A 25,138-nucleotide genomic window follows, 5' to 3' on the forward strand; every position below is an offset into this window, starting at 1 on the left:
ACCAGTCAAGTGGTTCTCATTGTGTTTACGATCAAGTTTTATCTCCATTCCCTTAACAGGATCTATAGAATTCTACACAACTTGTTTCTTGTCTATCTCTCCAGCTTTATCACTTTTCCATATTCTTTCTAGTCCAGTCACTCTCGTCTCTCACTTCCTTGGTCATGCCATCCTCTGGACAATCACTCATACTGTTTTATTTTCTAGAATACAGTTTTCATCCACTCTTCCTTCAAAATTGGATTATTTCTCTTCATTTCTTAGGAGAACCCATACTTTTAAGAATGAGTAATTCCTTCTTCAAAATAATTTTAAAAATTTAATATCTGTCTTTGCTGCAAAGTGTGGGTCTATGAAGGTGGTACGGTGGGATCAATAGTTATTTTTCTCACCATATGCATAGTGATTCATACAATTCACATGCATTAGATAAATATATTGTGGACTGATTTGTTCTAAATCAGCTACCTTTAACATTGAATATAGTATCAAAATACTTTTATTAAAAAATCCCCTATCAACCCACTAATCTCATTGTTGGACATCTTACACTCAAATAACCTAGAGAACAGCATCACTTATAATTCAATTCAAACCCTCTTAATATCATGTAGATAAATGGGTAATTAAACCATAGTACATCCATTAAAAAATAACTAGTAGCCATTTAAAATGATGCTAACCAAAAATGTGAAAGAAAATAGAAAAAAAAATATGAAAAAACATAATCTAGATTTCCAATATTAGAAACAATAACAAATAACAACAGAAAAATATAGACATTTAAAATAAAGAAAATAAACCAAAATGTTAATAATCACCAAAAGTGATTTAAAGGGGTGGGCCACTGGGTAAGTTTTTCTGTTGTTTTTGCTATTTTCTTAAAGTCTACACAAATTCTATAAATATCCTCTATAATAGACAAAAATCATACACTATTACATTGCTTTATTAAATTCCTCTCAAAGGTAGAACATAATAGTCACCAATCCCTTATAGTTGATGACACAAAAACCTAATCCTGACAGAGATTGGAAGAAGGAAAATAGAGGCTTTTTCCTTAGGCTGTATGTACAGCATGCTTTTTATTATTACTACCAGAGAGAGTTGTTGAAATTACAAAGTGATTGATTTAGGCCATTAAACTTTTAAAGCCCCCAAAGGGCTGACATTGTTCTCATATAAATCTACTTTTGAAGGTGATTGTAGTATTTATATATCAAACAGTTGAAACAAAAAAATAAATAAATAAACTAATAAAGACCATAATTACCATTTTCAGGAAAGTCTGAATGTCCTTAATCCAATGGGAAGTGATGAATCTAGTACAAGCTCTTTGGGAAAGAGGTAAGTGGAGTAGTAAAACCACACTGAGACAATGCAGTTTACACAAATCTTCCATGTCTTGCAGACTGAAGCAATGACTTTTCCCCTGAATGGAATAAAGAGGGTAAGCCAGAGATCAGCTGGCTGTGAAACAGACGGGCAGCATGCCAAATTTGGCCACCACATTCTGCTGTGCAGGAATCATGTACTATTACATCCTTCATTCTACATTTTTGAGAAAGTCCTTTCCTTCATACATAAACTTGAATGAGTTTATACAGATGTGAGGTAAGAGGGACAGGGAACTGCCAGTTCGATGGCAGTTTACATCAAGCATTTTTTAGAATTTTTAGTCAAGCCAATCTTTACATGAGCTGACCAAGCAGCTAATGAAGTGATGATCCTACAGGACTCAGTCCTGACAGAGCCACAGAATAAATACTCTATTCTGTCCAATGCATCGTATTTTAAAAGTTATATTGAAAATTACCAGAATGAGGAAACAGGACATTTCCAAAACACTTATCCAATGAGAATACAGGTTAAGAAGTGGGCATGCTTTACATGACAGGACAAGGACTTCACAGCCATCTTCAAATGTTTTCAGGGTTGTAAGTGAAACAAGACCAAGACCAGTTTCAGAATACCTCCAAAGGGCCAAACAGGGTCTAATAATCAGAAGTTCCACAGAGATGCATTTGGTTTAGTATCATTTTTCTGATAGCAATTTAAATTGGTATGCTTAATCATGTACAGATATTTTACTAAGAATATTTTCAAGCAGATATTGAAAAGCTGAATACTGTATAAAGGATGGCAGATAAAAAGTCCTTTTCATTTCTAAAATTGTAGAAGAGAGAGACTTCATTTTTCTTCAATAAGAATCTTTAACCAATAATCCCCCAGCACTCAAATTGTATACAAAATAAATCTATATACAATGTGTGTGCTTGAGTGTGTGTCTGGGTGTGTGAGCATATGCATGAGTGCATAAGTACACAGTGATAACTATTTAGTTGATAGCAAACGCATACTGGTCAACATATTCTTAATGAACTATACCAATCATCAAAAGGTTAAAACTTTTAGTAACTCTCCAGCTAGGATGACACTAAGACAATACAGCAGAAATATTCTTTCAGAATAGTTTGGTATTGTGGAACTTGAATGACACAGACCGAGGTTTAGTCCACACTGCTCTATAATACCTTTGGTTTGAGGAAGGTTCCCTGGCCTCTCTGAACCACCATGTTCTCATATGTGAAATAGGGATAATAATACCTCCTTTGAAATGTTGTGAGAACTTAATGGCATGAGGTGTATAAAGAGCCAAGGACATCATTAATATTAGAAGCTCTCACTAAGTGCAAATTTCCCTTCTTATTTCCCCTTCCTCTGGATGGTTCAACAAATTTGATGAAATACGTACTAAAAGAAATAGCTGTATAATAAGACACTAAATCTGATGAAAGCACAATAGGTGTGTTTAATAAAAAAATTCTAAATTTTTCCTGTTTTGAAAGTTTATATAAATAAAGGAAAAAAATGAATATCAAGTGAAAAAAATAGTAAAGAAAATTAAAAAAATTTCTAAAGTTGAGAGCAATAGTGTTTCACAGTCAAGTTATAACAAGCACACCTTTTGAATGTTCGTTTCCTGACAAGAAGTAGTTTTCATTCTGTTTTCTAAGCAGTGGTGGTACAACCTCAAAGACAACGAGCATGAAATAACACAGAGAACACGCCGAATGTCCGATCCTTCCGGCCAGAGTTGCTTAAGCAGAGAAATAGTTTTGCATGCCTGTCACCAGAGGAAATTGTAAAACGTCATGATATTTACAAAAATATTTTTATTCATAAGTGATCTTACTAGAAGAAATCATACAGAATGCGAGAGATATGACCACATAAAACTATTTAATATTTGTTAAAAATGATAAACATTTTAAAATGAGAATATTCCAACAAATACTTCAATAAAACCCTTAAAAATTTAAATATGTATAAAGCTCTTATAAATCAATAAAAAAAAACATTTAAGCCTTTAATAAGGCTTGGGCAGATAATACACAAAAGAAACAAATATAATGAAAGAAAAATGTTCAACCTCTCTAGTAATAAAAAGAAAAATTAGCTTTCTTATTTTTACTTTCAAGTTAATAAAGCACATTTTAATAACAATAGGACTAAAACGTGATGTTGTTTCATACTTGCTAATGAGAGTATAAATAGGTATAGCATTACTGCAAAGCTACTTGGCAATACTTATGATTATCATTAAATATGGTGATACTTTTTGATTGGGTATTTAATTTCTAAATCTAAGTTAGGTAAACAACATTAAAATGTATACCATGATTTATGTATCAAGATGTTCATCACAGAATTATTTGTGAAAGCCAATTTTCAAATAATTTAAATGTTTATCATTAGGAAAATATAATGTAACCAGTAAATTAAAAAATTGTGAAAATTTTTTGGTAATTGGAAAATATTTAAATAATAATAATATTAATTTAGAAAGTGAATGAAAAGGTATATGTGATATGCTCTCCATTGTATAAGAACATATAGAACACCATTAAAAGGATATATTCAAAAAATGTGAGTTTCCACCTCTAAATGGTAATCATGGTATAATGAGTATGAAAATTTTCAGAGAAATAAAATAATGACACACTGAAATCTAGATATCATACTTCTATTAATGAAACTTAAGTCACCCTATATTCCAGTGTGATATATTGAATTATACACAGGAAATGCTTATATTTTTCAAATTATATCATGCATTTTCCTAAAATTCTATCATACGTAGATACACAGTTTTGTGGGATTTCCATGTAGTTGAAAATAATAGTTTATAGTAATCAACTTCCTAAAAATGTTAAATATTTTATATCTATAAATATTCCACACAAAATCATGCCCACAGAATAGGGGTGCTGCAAAGTAACTGTGTGTAAGGGGAACATCAACAAACCCCAGCCTACAGTCCCTCATGCTCCTGTGCCACACGTGCCCAGCGCAAGGCTTTGCAGTGCCCAAAGCCACACTGAGAAAAATTGCAGGATACATAAAAGAGAAACATTAGTGAAAATTGAATTGAAAGAAACAGTAGAATTAAACCCACCCTAAGTCTGAAAATACAGTTAAAGTAACCAGGTGGAATATAGTAGAGACTACAGAAAATACATTCTGAAGAATACACAACTTAAAACATCAGATGGCATATAAAAGAACCAGGGACATGAATTCAAAAGACAGTCTCAGTTTTTAAGGACAAATATGACTTAAAAGGATAGGAACTACTTACAGAATAGGAACTTTATAAAGGAACAATTTTTTGAAAATATAGCTCTGGGGGAGAACACAAAGTGGAAAGGAAGAAAGAACATTCTAGAGCAACTAAGTAGTGAAGGGGGAAAGAAGTCAAAAGAGAACACATAGGGCACTCAAGGTAAAAGAAAAGCACTAAACCCTGGGACTCACAATCTCTCATCTACCACCCAAATAAGTAAACAAAACTCCCACTAACACTGCCTTAACCCTGCTACATTGACAGAAAGGGGTACCATTAAATTAAATTAAATTATTAAATTAGAAGTCATGTAACACACCTCAATATTATAAAAATAAATAAAAGGGAAGTACATAGGGAACCTTTGCAAGAAAACGAGAGCAAAAACAAAATTTCACACAAATTAAGTACGAAAAATCTCTTTATCACCATCAAAAAAAAATAATATTAACAACAATCATGAAACAGAATAAATATATGAATCTATACCTTAAATATGACCAAAATACTAAAAACAAGCACTTGATTATATGAAAAATTATTTTTATTCAGCAAGTCATAAATAAGAAACAGAATTGGAAAGGAGAAATGGAACAAATAATTAATTTAATTCAGAAAAATGGCCTTAGAAAATAACCTTAAAAAAGGCAAAGCTATCAGAAATGAAGACTAAATTACAAGATGCCCAAAGGAGTGTAACCTCAATAAAAATTTAGTGAGAAGGTAAGAAAATAACAAATGGCATTTAAAAGGTTAAAAAGGCTAGAGAGAAATAGTAAAAATTAGAGAAGCGAAGATGGGACAATATATTATGAGACACCTGAAGAAGAACAACAAAAACAATAATACAGTGAATAATTAAAATGATAGTCTAAGCACACTACAGGCAAGAAATGGGATACTGAAAAATAACCAGACGAACTAATAGAACCTTCATAAACCAAATAATAAAACATAAAATAAGAAAACGGAAGATATATTTAAAATGTGCCAAATAAAAATATAAAAGAAAAGTAATCATTAAAACAGAAGAACATTTTTTAAAGTCGTAAAGCCTACTTTGTAAACTTTTATACAAAGAAATTTGAAATGTAAATGAAATGAATAATATTCTTATAAGAACAAATTATTAAGCTTGACCCCATTAGAGTGAGTAAGCTTTATGTGTGCCATAGATTTTGGGTTATTGAGTTCTCATTTGCTAAGCTTAAGAAACCATTTCCATACAGGGATAAAACAGGAAACTATTAAGAAACTTCCACACAAAAAAGCACCAGGCCCACTGGCTTTACAGGGAAATTCTAGCAAGTCTTAAAAGACCAGAAAATATGAATAATTTCTAATTTATTTCAGAATATGAAGCATGTATAATACTGATACCTAACCCAATAAATACAATCACAGAAAAAATAACTTTAGGAAAGTATCACTTAAGCATACTGGTTTCAAGAATTCTAAACAAATTATTAGTAAACAGAATCCAACATCATATTTAAACAGGAGGAATTCAAGTTTGCTTCAATATTAAAAATCTATTGATATCAAAATACCATATTAATAAACCTAAGGAAATAAATCATGATTGAACCTACACTTTCAATACATATTCATAATAAATATACTAAAAATATATAAGTTGAGGTCTACATTTATATATATGTAAAATGGGGAAATGCTAGAGACATTTCCACTAAGATCAGGAACAAGATAAAAATACCCACGATCTCTGCTACTATCCACCATTGTACTAGATTTATTAGCTAAGGCAATTAGATAAGAAAAAGTAATTTGAGGCATTAGAATAGGTAAAGAAAATGCAAAACTACATCTATTCACAGATGATATATGGAAAATCCCAAAGACTTAATACTAAAACTAATTCAAAATTCAAAATTTCAATAAGGTATCAGTGTATAAAATTTACATATAAAAATCTATATTTCATAAGCACAAACAACATAGAGAGCACATAATGATAGAGAAAAATTACAGTTATAACAAAAAAACATCAAGTAAAAAAAATTAACAAGAAATGTACATAATATACATGAGGAACTTTTTTTAATTCACAAAAAAAGACAATTATTACTACATTCCCTCTTCCTGCATGGAATAACTTGACATTATAAAGATGTCATTTCTCTCAATTTACTTTTTAAATTTAATATAGTCCAATAAAGATACCAAGAAGATGTTTTTTGAAGTTAGACTAGTTAATAACAAAAGTTCACATGGAAAATAAAGATGTAAACATAGCTGTGAAAACACTGTAAAAGAAAAACTAAAAACTGAAAAACCAGCCTAACAAAGCATTAAAAATACTATAAAGTTCTTTGAATCAAGAGTGTGAATTTGAAAATAAACCAGTGGAATAGAGTAGAAAGTCTGGAATTATTTCCAAATACATACAGAAATTTATTAAACGACAAAGGTGGCATCTGAAATCACTGAGATGAAGACTGACTTTTTAGTACATAACAGAGTATATCATTGAAAAAGACAAAAATCATATGGAGGTCTCACCCTGTACACAAGAATAAATTACAGATGGATTAGGGATCTAAATATTTAACAAATGATAACTATAAGAAGAAACCGCAGGCAAATTCCTCTATAACCTTGATGTGTGTAAGGAAAGTTTTTCTAACAGTGACCAAAATCTGGAGACTACAATAACAAAAATAGATTAATATGACATTATATATTTTAAAGGTACATGACAAAAAAATACCATAAACAAAGTCAATAATAAAAAGACAACAAACTGGAAGAAAATATTCATAAATTATATCAGACTTAAAAACTGAAAGACAAAAAGCTTGATATAAAAGCCTTTTAGAAAGAAAATTGACAAAACCTCATTAAGCTACATATCCACCTAACTTTTGACTCTTCAATCCCATTTCTGAAAGCTACTCTGAAGGCCCACCTCCAATAATACAAAAGTACATATATATGTGGTAATTCATTACAGTATTAACTGTAATTGCAAAATGTTGGAAACAGCATAAATTCCATAATAGGAAATGGTTAAGTGAATTACAGAGCATCCACACAAGGGAGTACTGTACTATGCCACTATGTAACAATGAAGAAGGTATCTACAAATTGCTTTAAAATGATTCTTAAGACATGCTGTTAAACGCAAAAAGAAAAATACTAAAAATATCTGTGGTATGTTATCCTTTTTTTTTTAAGAAAGAGGGAGATACAAGAAAATACATATGTATCTGCTTTTTTTAGCAAAAGAAATACGGGAAAGATAAACTCAAGACTTAAGAGACAAGTAATACCTACAGAAAGTATTTAGGAAAGGGCTGAATAGTGGAGGAGAGTAAGACTAGAGCAGCAAAGATAAGAACAAAGTGCCACTTCTTCAGGTGGATCTTTTTGTATATATCTGATTCTTAGAATCAGAATAATGTTTCATATAACTTTCACATACCCTCCAAAATAAACAGATAATTAAAAAACAATCAGGATATGAGTGGCAGGCCCCAGCGTAACCAGTGTTAAAACACATGAACACTATGAATCCTTTGATACACTGCCCAGAGAACACAACTTCAATTCAGCGTTATTCTTGACAAAAATACATAACTTTATTCCAATCATGAGAAAATATCAGACAAGCCCAATTTGAGGGATAGTAACAAAATAACTGTTCCATACTTTTTAAAAATGCCAAGGTCATGTAAGACAAGGAAAGATTGAGAAACTATTATAGATTGGAGGAGAATAGAGATAAATAGCTAAATAAGTAGATGTGGGACCGTGGTAGAATCCAGGAACACAAAGCGGATATTAGGGGAAAAGTCAGGAAATTCAAATAAGGTCTGAAGCTCAATGGTATTATCCTGATGTTAATTTTCTAGTTTTGATCAATGTACTATGGTTACATAAGATGTGAATATTAGGGGAAGCTGTGTCAGAGGTATACAGGAAGTTTTTAAAATAATTAAATGAGGTTCAAATAAAAGGTTTTTATAAAAATAAGTTTTAGTACCTCTTCCATCATATTGTTCCATCTTAAATTTCCAAAAAGAGGTTCGAATGCCAGAGCTTTAAATTCTTCCAATTGTTTAATCAGGGCTTTATAAGCATTTTCAATCCTCCCCTTATTCTGTAAAAAGAAGACAGGTCACACAAATTGTCTTCAATAAAATATCTGATTACTTTCCAATACAGAAAAATCAGATATTGAAAATATAATTATTATAATATATTGTATTTCTAAGCAAAAAAAATTTACACTAATGTAATTATGGATCATCCATCAGCTATGCTTTTAAAGCCTACCAGCCAGCACTGTTTTGTCTTTGCCAAATAATTTTTGCCTGAGAAGTTAGTGCACTTAATTTTTAACAACTTTATAGGGGTATAATAATCATAACAGAACATTTATTCACTTTAAAGGTATAATTCTATATTTTTTGGTAAATTTACAGAGTTATGCAACCATTACCATAATCTAATTTTACACTTCCACTATTTCAGAAAGAATCATTTTGTCATTTAATGCATTACAGTTTATTATGAAAAATTTCCAACTTACACATAAATAGAGAATAGTATAATCTCCTCCCAAGTACCTATCATTCAGCAATAGCCCTTAGCAACAGAAATTGCACTTTTATTTGCATATCCACAGTCCTCAAATTGACAAATAAAATGAACTCTTTAAGGTGACAGTTTAATAAATTAGGAAATAAATTATTGTATCAAAAAAATCCTCCATTAAAAAATTCCTCTTAAGGCGAGATTGAGAAGAATGTTTGTAGGGCACTCTTCAAACTCAGATTCAGAAATTGCTCCAACAAAATAAAATGAGATCAATTGATTACAGTACCTCTCCCAGTATAAAAACCAATCCCAGAACTGTTCTGCTCACAGTACACAACTAGAGTTCAATGATTGGAGTTCTATCTAAAGCAAAATAAACTATCTTATCATACTTTATGATAACCATCTGGATGTCTCCAAAACTGTGAGGGGTGTGTGACATTACTTTCAAAGAGTGAAAAATATTAAATGATTCAAAAATCATGCAGAATAATCTTCATATTCAGAATTCACTATAAGTAGTGAAAATTAAACAGAAATTAGATGGATTTATAAAGTCAGTATGCATTTTTGACTCCCAAGAGTTCAATATAGTAATTGTCAAATATACCAATACAACAAAATAATAAGATCATGGAATTAAAATTCTAAATACTGTTAAATGCTATTATATTTAATATTAAAAAATAACTTATTTCAGTTATTTTCCTTCTTCATCAAACTTCTCCATGGTTTTCTCATTAAAAACTACTGCTTTAACCATCAATTCCCTAGTATATTTCAGCAACAGAGGTGGAACTTTTACCTCCAACTTAATGTATTTCTGACCTTCATTAATTCAAAAGTAGTACACCACACAGTAGTGAAACAAACAAAGGCTAGAATCAGACTGCCTCGTTTCAAATCCAAATTCTGTTATTAATTTGGTGCTGATGATGAGCAATTGTTTATTCAAGTGTCAATTTCCTTATCTACAAAACACAGATGATACTAACACCTATCCATCTTACAGGGTTGTTGTGAAGGTTAAATAAAATGACTCAAAAGAAGAACCAAGAACTATTGTTATGACAGTAAGTGCTCAATAAATTATTGCATTTGTATTATTATTATTATTATTATTATTATTATTATTAATGTTCTATACCTCTCTTAAACCTATGATAATTTCTATAGGAAAGGTAAAAATCAGAACTGATTCAAGTAATTTAGAAAATTTTGTAAAAGTCTAAAAGGAATTTGTCTTTTGGATATAAATTACCTTCTTGAAAAACATTTGGTTACTGTAGTTGCTTGGCATAAAGTACGCATAAAGTCGAATAATATCAGATGTTTGCCCTGAGGAAAGGACAGCATTGACCTTCATTGCCCAAGACTGAATGATTAAAAAGTTGAAAAGGTGTGTTTGTAGATGGTTCAATCCTTCATCTGCAACTATCAGGAAATAGGGGTAATTCTCTTCCAAGAAAGTTTTCCATTCTTGTGATAAGCATCCAGAAAATGTTGTTCGAACATCAATGGTATTATTATGCTGAAGATGAAGAATTAAGGCAGTTCTCAAAGAAAGAAGTTCAGGGAAGTTGAAATATGCATTCTCAGCATCCTGTGTCAGAGGAATAAAGTACATTATTTTGAAATTATTATTTAGTAGTTTCCTAGGTTATTTAATTAACACATACCATTAAAATCATTGGAAGAATAGGTTCCAACACACTTGTTTTGTTTTTTATTTATTTTTTATTGTTTTTCTATTACAGCAGTCCCATGTTTTCCCCATTGCTCTCCCCTGCCCCCTCCCTCCTTGCCCTTCCACAGTCAATCCCCACCCTGTTGTCCATGTCCATGAGTCATTTATATTAGTTCCTTGACTAGACTCTCCCCTTCTGTTTTATAGTCAGGGAATAGACCTTTAAACCTTGACTGTCATTTCACAAACACATGCCATAAGCACCACTTGGATTTAAATACATATATCCCTGTTAAGTAGGCACACAATACTCAGTGTTTACCACACTGTCCCTTCCCACACTAATTCTTTTCCTCTCCAACCTCACCTCAAAAAAAAAGACACAATAACCTGGTAGAGCTAATGGTGGATGTAAATTGTCCAGGAAAGGGAAGCTGCAGTGCATTACTTTGTTTGAGACGACTGACCCCAGTCATTGTGACCCACCTGAAGCAGCGCAGGTTGTTCTCAACAGACCAAAATTAGTGCAATCAACTGAATGTAAGAATTAGGCTTACAGGCTCTGTATTCAAAACACTGTTTGCAAGCAGTCAGCAATGTTAAAAAATCTAACAGTAATGTGGGTTGCAAATTGACTGAACAGACACACACCAGAAGCCTTAAGAGCAACATGCTGGTTACCTTCAGGGTAAGGAAAGGGTGGTAGTGGTTTATACACATCTGTACTGGAAATTGTTAAAATTTCATTAATTATAGTCTTAATTTTTAAAAAGCAGACCAAATGTATTCACTTGGAGTTATTTACTATAGAGCAAATAATAAAGAAGCAGCACTAATGAGTTTGACATTCTTCTGTAATAAATTGACTGCTGAGTTTTAAAGACAGAAGTTGGAAGACTGGAATTGAGAAATCAATTAGACCACTGTTTAGGAGATTTCTCATCCTATTTCATGATCCATTATTGTGACTAGGAAATAATCTTAAATGTGGTCATCCTGAATACTGGAATTATGGGAAATTGTTTTCTGTTCTTCCCTTAAAATTTTCTAAATAGTTATAGATATCTTTCAAATTGTAATAAGAAAAACTTTCATAATATAATGAATGTTAGTTTTAGTTCTCAAATAGAAAATAATTCAATTGTCACATGGTACCTTGAAGAAAATTATGGCAAATTGTCCTCCTTTACAAATAAGATCCACAAGGTAGCGTTCAACCAGATAGAAGAAGTGGAGCTCCTGCCCTGGTTTCAATGATTTCTCACATATGCACATGACAAGTAATGAATCTCCATCAATCAGAAAAAATTCAGATTCAACAAAATCATTGAATATACTGGAATAACTAAAATGAAAGCAGTTAAAACAAAAATTACATATACATTAAATAAGGTCCAAAAAGGCATTGGTCTTGTTATTATTATCACTATCATCAATAGCTGAATTTACTGAGAAGTTATTTTATGTCAGGCTCAAGGCTAAAACTTTTCAAATATATCCATATGCATGACTATCTTTCATAAAAAGAAGGCAGGATCAGTCCCAGTCAGGCTCTAAAGTGATAGGGAAAATTATGTGAGACACATGGCAAAAGCTGGATTGGATGCGAGAATTAACACCCATATTCTAAATACAGACCTGTATTATATTTCCTTCTACATAATCAATCTCATTCCTTTATAATACAATGGATTCATTGACAGTTGTAGACAAAGAAAGCAAGCTCTAAAATTTCTGTATTAAATAATCATATGTATAACTATATACATATGTAAAATACTATAATATATATTAAGATAGATGATGATATAGATAAAAAGATATCTCTTTGAGGTCAAATAGATATACAAGAATAGGATGTAGAATTTTACATCTTTTTATTACTACAACACTACTCACTCAGCTCTCGGCATTTCACTCAAAATTAACTCTGATATTTTGTTTAAAAACACTGTGTGTTCTTCTAAATCTAAAAAAAAGAGAAAGAGAGAAAGAAAATGGGTTATTTTCAATCTGTCATTTTTAAGAGCTATCATTTACTTACTATTAAAAATGGAAAAGTAATAAAGTTATTTAATTTTATTAAAACTGTGCAACATACAGAGTATTTTATAAATTATGAATATTTTAAATTGAAAATTACCCATTCTTGCTGCTTCCTGTGCCTCCAGGCTGAACTGGAAAATATTAAATACAGCAAATATCCTTTACTTGGGTACCTCTACATGGCAGTTATTAATTAAAATGGCAGACCTACAAAAAGAGAAAATAGAAATGCATTCCATGAACAAAAAGTACTGAATGACTACTGTGTGTTAAACAAGACATACAACACTGGGAATACAAGAATAGACAAAAGTCAACATGCTATCAATTCTTATGAAATTTAAAACTCTTAGGAAAGACAAATATTAATCAGATAATCATATAAAGAATAAGAAATTTCAAATGTGAGAACGTTAAAGGGATCAGAGGAAGCTTCCCCAAAGAAGTAATGCTTGGGCTGACTTCTGAAGGATGAAATAGGAATTAATTAAGCAAGTTGAGAGGGCAGGTAAAGAGAATACCAGAATACTATGTGCAAAAGCCCTGTGGCATGAAAGAGTGTGGATGGAACTAGATATTGAAAAGAAGCAAGCCAAGCTGGAGTGGAGAGAGTAAAGGAAAAGCTAGCTGTGCTAGAGGCGACTACAGATATATAAGGGCACTCAAAGCCTTGGAGGGCATGTTTTTGATTTTAAAATCCACTGACAGATTTTAGCAGTTATTATTATGATTGGTTTTCATTTTGAAAGGTTACACTGGCTACAGCACAGAGAATAGACAGAATGGAAGCAAAAATCCAGTTAGTAGAGAGAAAGCTATTGTTTAGAAGAGTAATGACAAGTTTGATCGAATAGAGCTTGATGGTAGTTGAAGCACATACTGATATTAAATATTTAGAAAGTGAGTTTGATATGATCTGGTAATTAACCAGATACGGAAGCGGGATAAGTCCCTAGGATTCTACCTGACTCAACAGGAAAAATAACTAGGCTATTCTCTAGTTATTTAGGAACAAGATCATATTTCAGGGAAAGATCATGAGTTCATTTGTGGTCAACCTGAGTTTGACTTGCTTTTGCAACTTGCCACAGACAGGCCATGTAAGCAATTAAATACACAGTTCTAGAAGTCAAACAAAAGGTCTGAGCTAGACCTGAATATGTGGGTAACCCGAGTACCCTGATATGTGAGGTCAGTGGTGTAGATGAGCTTGCTTGGAAAGACATAGCATCATGAAAAAGAAAAGGACTGAAAATCGAGTTTTTCAGATCACTAATATTTAATAAGTGCCAAGAGAGGAGGAGGAGTCTGCAAGTTAACTGAGAAAACTATGAAAGTGGCAAAAGAAAATGTACTTGGGCATCCTGTCAGAGAAAATAAATATTGATGCATTTCTCAAATATGCACACAGTGTGTTAGAGTTCTAGTGAAACTTAATAGATACATGTTATATGACATTTAGGAACATATAGTGGTGAGGTACACATTGGTACTAAATGTTAAACTAATAATGCAAGGAAGTATATGGCTGTAAAAATAAGCAAATTAGAAGAATGTTTAGGAGACAAAGAAGTGGGACAGAAGCTTGGTCTGTCACTCACTAAGTTATTCCATCTTTTTTCAAAGATATAGAGAGCATCTACTCCTCACTGAGCATTGTACCTGTAACATAGCCAAATATGCAAGAAATACGGTCCCCTTACCTGATAACCTGGTAAGGGTTTAAAGCGAATTAAATTGAACAGTGTAATGTGCTGAGTGATCCAGAAGAAATGGCACAAGAAGTCATTAGAAGGTTGAAAAGGAGTTTTCCAATCAACTGGAGTGGTCAAGGTCCTGCGTTCTGAGGTCTCAAGGACACACTGAAAAGATGGTGAACCATTTTAGCATGTTGGGGAAGGTAAGAGATACAGAAGATGGCATCCCAGAAAACAAAACAGCACTGGTTGACTACTCAATGTATGTGAAACTGCATGACAAGTTGGAGCTTCCACAGGTCATTCATTCTGCATGGCCTAACACTGGGTAACTTGATTGTGGATGAAAATTGGGTATGAACCAGATTATAAGGCCCTTTAGCCTGGGAATTAAGCTTAGGCATTTTCCTGAAAACTCTCTGCCACCCATTTCATGCAATCCTCAACCTCACTAACTGCACAGCAGTCATACTGTCTTCAGTTCTCGGAATGGTACTATGCTCAAACAGAAAAGATGGGTCAGTGAGAACCAAGCAAACAAGAGAAATCTAACCCCAAATATGTTACAGAAGGGAGAGCTTCTGAAAAGCTTCAGATTCTACAAGATGAAATAAGTTAATTCATAGGTTTCCAGATGTTCACAGTGCACTTAGTCTCAGGAATATTTTATGGTACTCTTAGGAAAAAATAAATATCTAATAGTTCATTTATTAAGTAGTTAGCTCCAAACAAAGTAGTAAGCATTAGCAACTTCAGTTGAAAATATAATACACGTGAATTGAGAGAAATAATAGTTGTGAATGAAATGTGTGTGCCTGTTGGACGCCGCACAACGTTTCCACAATAGCCACAGTAGCAGAATAAAACCCTCCTCAATTTGACAGTTAAGGCGTTCTGTAGTCTCCTGCCTGCTCTCCTCTCATGTATCCTACAGGAATCTTTCCTTATTAAATTTTACCCAAAGTCATATGTTCCTAAACATTCACACAGAATTTACAGTCATATATGCCCAGTTTGCTCTCATTTAATGAAGAGGCATAATAGGGAAAATAAAACCAGCTATCTACCATCATAATCACTGAGTGAATATGTGTTAAAAAAAATTAGAATCACTAGACATTTGAGGGGAAGGAAATGAGAAGCCAGATGAATAAAGCTGATTCAAGGACAAAATAGTCCTTTAAAAAGCTCTGGGATTAAGAAGCACAATTGGTAGGTACAAAATAGACAGGGGGATGTTAAGAATAGTATTGGAAAGGGAGAAGCCAAAGAATGGGTAGGCATGACCCATGGATATAAATTAAAGGGGGTTGGACTGCTGGAGGGAGAGGAGCAAAGGGAAAAATATTGGGACAACTGTAACAGCATAATCAATAAAATATACTTAAAAATAAAAAAATTTTAAAAAGGAAAAAGAAAGTTCTAATTAACATTCTCAATAATTACAATGATATCTAACTTAAAAGAAAAAAAAAACAGTTACACCAAGAAAAATAAAGTAAATGCTCATAAAATTTTAAAATATAATTTCAGAAAAAAATTATATGCAGAACAATAAAATGGACATGCTGAAATTTTGTTAGTGATCTAGGGGTTAAAAATCTAGAAAATTTCTTAGAGGACAGAGGAAAAAACAAAGAAATGAAAAAAAAAATTAAGAAATATAAAGAATAAATCAGCCCTGGCTGGTGTGACTCAGTGGATTGAACACCAGCCAGCAAACCAAAAGGTTACCAGTTCAATTCCTAGTCAGGACACATGCCTGGATTCGGGTCAGGTCCCCAGTTGGGGGCACAGGAGAGGCAACCAGTCTATGTTTCTCTCACACATTGATGTTTCCCTCCCTCCTTTCTCATCACCCTAAAGTAAATAAATAAAATCTTTTTTAAAAAAGAATAAATCAAAAAGTTCTCAATACATCTCATAGTAATTCCAGTAAGATTCCAAAATGGAGTGAGGATAAAAATAATCAGAGATATAATGAAGTAATATAATAATATTAAACAAAAGTTTAAAAAAATATACATTTTTAGACTGAAAAGATTTTTACAAATACTAAGCAGAAATAAGGAGAAAAGAGAAAACCACACTTAGACACAGTTCATTGTAGAGCTCCAAGAACAAAGAAAAAGACAAAGATGGGCTACAAGAAACGTAAGTCAGAGAGACCATATGTGAAGTGGTGAAATGCATCAGCACTGTTGACAGACTCCTTGGGTTTTAATCCTAGTTCTGAAACAGACCATAGTTTTATAACCTCAGGCAAGTTATTTATTTTCTCTCTGTCTCAGTTTACTCATCAATAAAATTGGGATTGTCATGGAGAGTAATACTCTCCTCTGGTTGGGATTTCAAGCAATTTAATATATGAGCTGCTTAATACAAATTAATGAAAATAGTATCTGGCACACAGTTAGAAGTTATTAAAATCAGTAGCATTATTGGATGTTTTGATAAAATAATGTATTTTAAAGTTCTAAGGGGAAAATAATTTAAATTTAAAATAGAATTCTGTATCCAGTCATTCAATCCATTTAAGAGGGCACAAAGACAATATTACTAGACATGGAAGAAGTCATAAATTTCTCCAACTACCTATTTTAAATAATAATTTTATTTAGAGATAGTAAATTGAAAAAATCAAGAATGAGACAATCAAGAAACAGTGAAACTATGGATAATCCAGAAGAATTAAAGGAAGCTATAAAGAAAAATAAGTATATTTATATGAGAAGATAGATGTTAACTAAACCTTTTGAGGTAATAATTTCACAACATATGTAAATTAAACCATCATGCTATATGCCTTAAACTGATACAGTGATGTATGTGAATTATTTCTCAATAAAACTGAGAAAAGTTTAAATAATGACACCACCAAATGTCAGTGAGGATATGGAGAAACTGGGTCACTCTTACACTGCTGGTTGGAATGCAAAATGGTACAGCCAATCTGATAACCAGTTTGGTAGTTTTTTAATAAAACTAAACATGCTACTGCCATACAACCCAGCAATTACCCTTCTAAGCGTAGCAGATTTATTTAAAATTGCCCCAAACTATAAACAACCCAGATAATTTTCAATGATTGAATGGTTAAACAAACACTTATATTTGTACCATGGATTATTCTTCAACAAATAGAAAATTGAACTGTTGGTATATACAACAACATGGGTGAGTCTCCAAAGAATTTTTTTTTTTTAGATTTTGTTTATTTATTTTTAGAGAGATGGGAGGGAAGGAAGGAAGGAAGGAAGAGAGGGAGGGAAACATCAATGTGTGAGAGAAACAGACTGGTTGCCTCTCACACACCCACAACCAGGGACCTGGCCTGCAAGCCAGTCATGTGCCTTGACTGGGAATCAAACCAGCGACCCTTTGGTTTTCAGGCTGATGCTCAATGAACTGAGCCACAGAAGCCAGAGCTAAATAATTTTAATGAGTAAAAAAAAAAATCCCCGAAGAATACAAACTGTATGATTCCATTTACATAACCTTCTTGAAATGGCAAAATTATAGAAAGAGAAAACTAATTAGTGGTTACCAGAGGTTAAGGAAGAGGTGAGAGTCAGATGGAAGGGGGTGCGGCTATAAAAAGGGGTGCGGGATCCTTGTGGTGATGGACCTGTTCACAATCTTGGCTGTATCAATGTCAATATCCTCGGGTGATACTGTATTATAATTTTACCTTATGCTACCATTGAAATAACTTGGTAAAGGATATACAGGATCTCTCTATACTACTTCTAACACGTGCATGTGAATCTTCAATTATTTCAAAATAAAAAGTTTAATTAAAACATCAAATAAAAAAGAAAGAAAAATAATAGGATCTATGATAGTTTGAATTTAGAAAAGTATTCTGGTGACCATTAACACGACCTACAGTCACTTCACCTTCACAGTTCCACGTCTCCTGGAACCAGGTGTGGTACCTACACAGCGGCTCTTGCGCTCACCACCTCCTTGTATCTCCTTGGATGGCTGCCTCCCAGACTGTGAAGCCCTCTTAGGTTTGAACCTCCTTCTTTTTTTTGTGGAGGTCAAACGTCTTATCTGAGATCAGTCTTATCTGAGATCCTGAGAGGTTTTTCTCTCCAGGGAGTGGTTTTTTTCCCTCAAAGGAAAGATTTCCCTCAAAGGGGGCGATTGCCCTAGGTGTCAGTCAGCATGCTGTTGGGGCGTCTCAGGAGTGGTGGGACATTGTGGCAGCTTGCTACCACGTGGCAAAAAATAATTTTATTTTCCTCAGAAGGGATTTTCCATGGCTCAGGATTGTAAGAAGTTAACCCCTAGTGGGGAAGGGGGTGAGCTTCTGGCAGTCCTCATTTAATTGAACTCTTTTGTTTCCTTCCATTGTCTATGTCTGTTATGGTGTTTGCCATTAAATGCAAACAAAATTCCTAAGGAAAGAAATCCAAACCTCTCTGAGACAATGGAATGTAGTCTGTGGTTACTAATCAGAAGTTTCTAAAGGACAAAATAATGTCCCTAAGAGAATCCTAAAAAAAAATTTTGGCCATTAGAGCGGGTGCTATACAATTTCTTACTGTTTGTTCTACCTGAAACCTGACAAGATATTTCAAAGAATTTATTAACTTTATGATCAGAAATTTGGCAAACTTAGAAGTCAAATAAAATTTTTAAGCTTCAGGAGATTTTAACGTCTTTCTAATATTAGATAACCAGAAATGTAAACACAATCCACAACTGCCTGAGACTTAACAAACCAAAAGGGAAAAAAACACAAATGGCTGAAAAGTTTCCCTTGTCTAAGCTGTCTGCCCTCAGTCTCCTTAAAAGATTGTTTATCGAGGACAAATACAAATCTTACAAGTCTTAGCCACCTGAATGAATAACCTTAACTTATTACAACTAATATAAGTTAATGGATTTTCCCTGTCTCACAGCTAAAAAAATTTTTTTTTAATTAAAGCTATCAGGTCTCTGCTTATCTGTCTCCCTCCCTATATATGTATGTCTGTCTCTGCCTCCAGAGAATGAATATAATTGATTTATAAAGAGCTCTATTTAATTGGCTTGAAGAAATTAAGCTCTTATATAAATTAAGAAATAGAAACAATCCTGGTTATTTCAAAAATTTACCCCTTATAATGAAGCTGGCTAAAATTAAATTTCCTAGAGTAAGGGTTACTTTTTTTAAATTAAGTTTTAATATCAATGGCGTGTTTATGTAAAGCTGAAACTTAATGTTATTTCTCTGCTGAAAAAAAATTTTTATGTACTATTGATATATTATTTAAAGAAGTTATTTAAAAAGATATTTGCTTTATATAAATAATTTTCTATATTTTTATAATAAAATCTTTCATTGCTTAAGTAAACCAAGTCTTCTTAATATTAAAATAGCTACATTTTGCTCACAATTATGTATAGTAATATTCTGTATTTGTTTTTGAAATTTTTTATCATCACTATGTTTAAATGAATAATTAAGTATTATTCCACAATGAACTCTTTTATTTGACCAAATATTTTAAAACTTTTGCTGTTTGACTAAGTTCCCAAGATCAGATATTCTAAATTAAATCTTATTGACCTAAGAATAACTTTGGGATATTCCAGAAGGCTCCTGAGACATTTCAAATAAAATTCATCTCTCTTTATGAAGAGGGGAAAATAGAACATGAAGGCATAGGGAAACATACCTTGCCTCCTCAAACAACTACAGAAAAAATTAGAACTGGACTACAAAACAAATATCACACAGAAGACTGAGAAAATTGAGCTCTATGCAAGCCCAACAACCAAGGATTTCAAGAAGATACATTCATCCAGATGGGAAGCAGGTGTGGAGAGGTGGAAAGGCGTGGAGAGGCACAGCAGAGTGGCACAGAAAGGCGGCCGCACATCCACACATGGTGGATAAAAATTGGGAGGCATACTTGGGGAACAAGGGATCCCAGCCCCAGAGCAGACCACCCAACCCAGGGTTCCAGCACCAGGAAGATAAGTGCCCATAACTTCTGGCTGAAAAAACCAGTTGGGGTTAGGGTGGCAGAAGAAACTGCAAAACTCTTAGGAAACTGCTCTTAAAGGGCCTGCACAGACTTAGGACTTTCACTCCCTCTGGGATTCAACACCAGGGCAACAGCTGGAGGGGCACCAGTGGTATACAGAGAGAAATTGTAGTGACTGGCATCGGGGTGAGTGCCAGGAGACAGCTTCCTCCTGGGAAGAACTCCAGAGGCCAGGCAGCAGCATTGTTGCCTCTCCCAGCCCTCCCCAACACAAAGGCACAGACTGGTGACACAGGCTGCCCCACCCTGGTGATAACCTAAGGCTCCGCCCCATACAACTTACAGGTATGCTTTTCTAGAATAGGCCACACTACTAAGACAGGGAGTCAAAGCAGCTCTACCTAATATTTAGAAACACACACAGAGAGGCTGCCAAAATGAGGAGACAAAGAAATATGGCCCAAATAGAAGAACAGAACAAAAGTGCAGAACAAGAACTAAATGAAATGGAGATAGGCAACCTATCAGATGCAGAGTTCAAAACCCTGGTTATCAGAATGCTCAAGGAACTCATTGAGTACTTCAACAGCATAAAAAAGACCCAGGCAGAAATAAAGGTTACATTAAGCGAAATAAAGAAATATCTACAGGGAACCAACAGTGGAGGGGATGAAGCTGAGACTCAGATCAACAATTTGGAATGTAAGAAAGAAAAAAGTATTCAATCAAGAGCATCATTTTTAAACCTACTTCACAGGTCAAAATGGGCAACTAGTTACACACATAGTTAAGGACGCTTAATTCCTGGTGATGTCAATTCCAATAAAGGTACCAGATTTGGAAAATTACTGTTTCCTTGGGCAAGTATTATAATAACTACCACTGCAACCGTCAACCAGGAAACATCTTTAAATTTCTTTGCATGAGTCATAATAGACCAAAGAATTGGTCTTGACCGTATCTTGCCTAAGCAAGGTGGAATTTACTCTTTTATTAATACCTCTTGCGGTACTTGGATAAAAAAAAACCTCTGGTAAAATAAAGATGGAACTAAATAAAATATGGGTACAAGCTAACGATTAAATACAGTGTCCAATGATACATCATGGTTTTTTAATATCTTCAGCTAACTTCCCTCAAGTATTACCTTCTAGTTCAAATCTATTATTTATTTCATCTGTTATTATAGAAATGTTTGCTGTTATGAAATTTTGTGTGCATAGCTCAATGTTACAGACATCAGATAATGGTTGCTCAATGTTTTGAAATGACTAGTAAGGCCTTTGAGATTTCTCAAGAGGAACCTCAAGAAACTTCAGAATGCCCTTAAAGAAACATGAGTGAAAAACCTTCTTTTTTTCTGGTGCTCTTGTTGATCAAATGTGGCATAAAGTTCCTAAGAAAAAGAAAACCACTTATTCTGCTACTTGGGACATGATATACCAGGAATGAGCCTTCAATGAGACCAACAATGGCATGACATACCCAAAATGAGCCACCTGACTAGAAAGACAATGATGCTTATAATGACTTATTAGTGTTGTTTTCTTTTTTGTTCTTTCTTTTTTGTTGTTGTTGTTGTTGTTGATTAGTGATGCTTTCAGAGAAACATCTTGATCGAAAAGGAGGAAAATGTTTTAAAAAATTATAAATGGAACTGCTTTAAAATGAAGCCAGAGCTGCCATGCCAGAGAAACTGCCTTGCACATCTTATACCTCAAATATTTGCAGTGTTAAAACAAGGCAAAATAACATTTGCAGTGGGCTTAAAGCAAGAATTTGTCCAAAAGAACTTTTTGCAAAGATATTAAGAAAGCAGATATTGTGACTACCAGACTGATGTCTCCCAGACTAAAAATTTTAAAGATTGTTTAGAATTTGGGCCACTATGGTATGTTATCTGCACCAATAACAATGTGGTTCTTCTATTGATATAATTGTTCCTTTTCTCTTTCTCATAAATACCCTTGTCTTTGTTTCCTAATCAGAACATTATTTGGGCTTCTGCCTGAATCAGTTCTTCCCAAATATTTCTTTTATTTATCTTAAATAAATGCTTGTTTCCTCTCACTTTTATCTTTAGGTTCACAGTATCAATTTCAAATAGTAGTCTTAATGATCCAGTACTACATTTCCCAGCCAAACATGGAGATTGCTTCTACCATAAATAATATGTACATAATCTTAATTTTGTAAACACTATTTACTGATTTTCTATTTTTGACTCAGCATAGAAATGTCATAAGATAGTCTCAAAATACTATAAATTATGATTAACGCTGACAATATAAAAATAACATAACCAAATTGGGGAGTTCAGAAAGGGGTGAATAGTAGAAAAAGAAGAACATATACTAAGTTTCTCATTTTTCATAGTAGAAAATCTACAGATAAAATCTAACAATAATGTATCAAAAAATAAGGATTTCTGAAATCAAGATGTTAATCTGCCTTTCATATAAGTACTGCACCATTGGGTTACCAAATAATAGAACTGGCAAGTTTCATTTCCGTTAGCTGGAAGTAATCCACCTAATAAAGAGATGGAATAATATAGTATCACCATTTTACAACTCCTGTCAAATTAATAGATCTTGGTATTTCAGGTGGCAGCAGGAAAAATATAAAAAGGCAAATATCTGCTTTCATATAGAACTACACCATCATTGAAATACTCTAGCCAAAAACAAAAATTAAAATTAAACCTGAATTTGATCAAAGCTCTAGTAGCAATGACAAAACATTTAGAAGACAAGAACATGATGAATGATCTCAGGCCCAATCCAGAGAAGAGGGTCCAGGGAATGGCGGAGTCACCTGATAGAAGAAATCAAGCTCCTAAAACACTGCCTGCAGAAGAACTAACCAGCAATGGGCCAACTTCAAGATGAGCTCCATGAATCCAGCCACCCTAATCTCCTCTCCTCAGTGTGGGCAGGCCCTGTGAATTTAATGGGATAGCCTCTCCCATGATTAGGTTATGTTATCGAAACTGACAGAGGATTCTCCTGTTGGCCTGGAAGACATAAGCCGCCATGCTGTGAGAGGGCCATGTGGCTAGGATCCGAGGGTGGAAGCTAAAGGTTGCAAGTAACCCCCAGCCAACAGCCCACACACACACACACAAAAAAAAAAAAAAAACAGAGAACTCAATCCCACAGCTGTAAGGACTTGGATTCTTCCAACAGCCTGAATGAGCAGCCAGAGTTTTGATAAGATGGCAGCCGCAACCAACACCTTCATTTCAACCTTGTGAGGTGCTGGGTAAAGGGCTCACTTAACCTGTGCCAGACCTTCTGATCCACCAAAACGATAAAATACTACATTTCTATTGATTTAAGCCACTAACTGTGTGATAATTCGTAATGCAGCAAGAAAAAACTAATTCATGCCCTAAACCATTATTTTTATTTTTTATTTTTATATAAGAAATAAGTTCTTACTGTGTTAAGCCACTGAAATTTAAGGGTGCATAGGAATCACCTGGGAGGTCGTATTAAAATGTAGATTCTAATTTTACAAGTTTGGAATTGGGTCTGAGATTCCATGCAGAGGACGAAGCTGCTTGCTGCTGCCAATATATAGGGTTTCTGTTTTTTTGTTTCTTTGTTTTCTGTGCTGACATGTAACTTCCCTTGGTTGTCCTCAATACGTCAGATCCCAGGCACACTTTCTTGGAAGAGGGCCCTTTAAATGCCTGACACTCTCCCCTCTCCTTCAGACTGCAGACCTCCGAGCTCATCACGGATGTCGTCCCTTTCCTCTCGTCACCCCAGCCTTGCATCCGGAGCCGGGGTTACCAGAAGCCAGTCAGCCACCGCCTTCAGGATCCCATCGCAGTGGCAACATCAACTCCCTACACCCCAGCCAGTGCGCCCACCCGATAGCCACTTCTGGACCACCTCCCACTTTGATCCGAGACACAGAACCCCCGCGGGACATCACCGCTCCCGGGACACCCTTCACCTTGACACACACACCACCTCCAGCCCTACGCCGGGCTCTGGAATAGCACCCATTCCTCACCCCATACTTGGAATTCGGAACCCAGACCTACTGCATCCAAAGAGCCGCTGACTGGCGCGCTCCGCGGGAAGGGAGTGACGATGAGGGGGCCGTAAGCAGAGCCCGAGGAAAGCTGCGGGGCACCCTGGACCAGGGCGCTGAACTGAACTGAGTGGAGCCGCCTCAGCCAGTCCTTTAATATCTAGGAAGCGAGTTTCGTTTTCCATATCAGCCAGTCCTTTACCACCTAGGAAGTGACTTTCGGTTTCCTTTCTCATCTCGGCGGCATTAAGTTTCGGTTCTCGCCATCACCCCTTGGGAGACAGGTTTAGGAAGAGTGGGTTTTAGCATCTTATCTTTCTTTTCAGTTTGAGCCTTATGAACGAGACAGCAGAGGCAATAATACGGACTTCGGAATTTAGCTATAAAATAGAGGGAAATGAGGCAGAGAAATCTGGGACATCTGAGGAAGGGAAAAGCAACAAGGGTGGAATTTAGGAGTAGATGAAATATTCTGAAATTAGACTAT

The 25,138-nt window shown here is 34.2% G+C and overlaps 1 protein-coding gene across 1 annotated transcript in view; it reads right to left on the reverse strand.

The window, feature by feature from the left end:
• Nucleotides 1–24,801, reverse strand: part of LOC149999409 (putative ATP-dependent RNA helicase DDX60) — a 90,929-nt gene extending 66,128 nt beyond the window's left edge. The window contains exons 1-8 of the mRNA XM_090288843.1: nucleotides 24,662–24,801; nucleotides 13,021–13,130; nucleotides 12,777–12,846; nucleotides 12,033–12,222; nucleotides 10,452–10,793; nucleotides 8,634–8,750; nucleotides 2,966–3,127; nucleotides 1,274–1,432 (exon numbers count right to left, since the gene is read on the reverse strand). Of these exons, the coding sequence (XP_090144969.1) occupies nucleotides 1,274–1,432; nucleotides 2,966–3,127; nucleotides 8,634–8,750; nucleotides 10,452–10,793; nucleotides 12,033–12,222; nucleotides 12,777–12,846; nucleotides 13,021–13,024 (1,044 nt within the window). The 5' untranslated portion in view covers nucleotides 13,025–13,130; nucleotides 24,662–24,801. The remainder of the gene's footprint in view (nucleotides 1–1,273; nucleotides 1,433–2,965; nucleotides 3,128–8,633; nucleotides 8,751–10,451; nucleotides 10,794–12,032; nucleotides 12,223–12,776; nucleotides 12,847–13,020; nucleotides 13,131–24,661) is intronic.
• Between the last annotated feature and the right edge of the window lie 337 nt (nucleotides 24,802–25,138).

This window comes from Furipterus horrens, unplaced genomic scaffold (assembly GCF_987537825.1).
Source record: "Furipterus horrens unplaced genomic scaffold, mFurHor1.1.pri manual_scaffold_10, whole genome shotgun sequence".
NCBI classification, from domain to species: Eukaryota; Metazoa; Chordata; class Mammalia; order Chiroptera; family Furipteridae; genus Furipterus; species Furipterus horrens.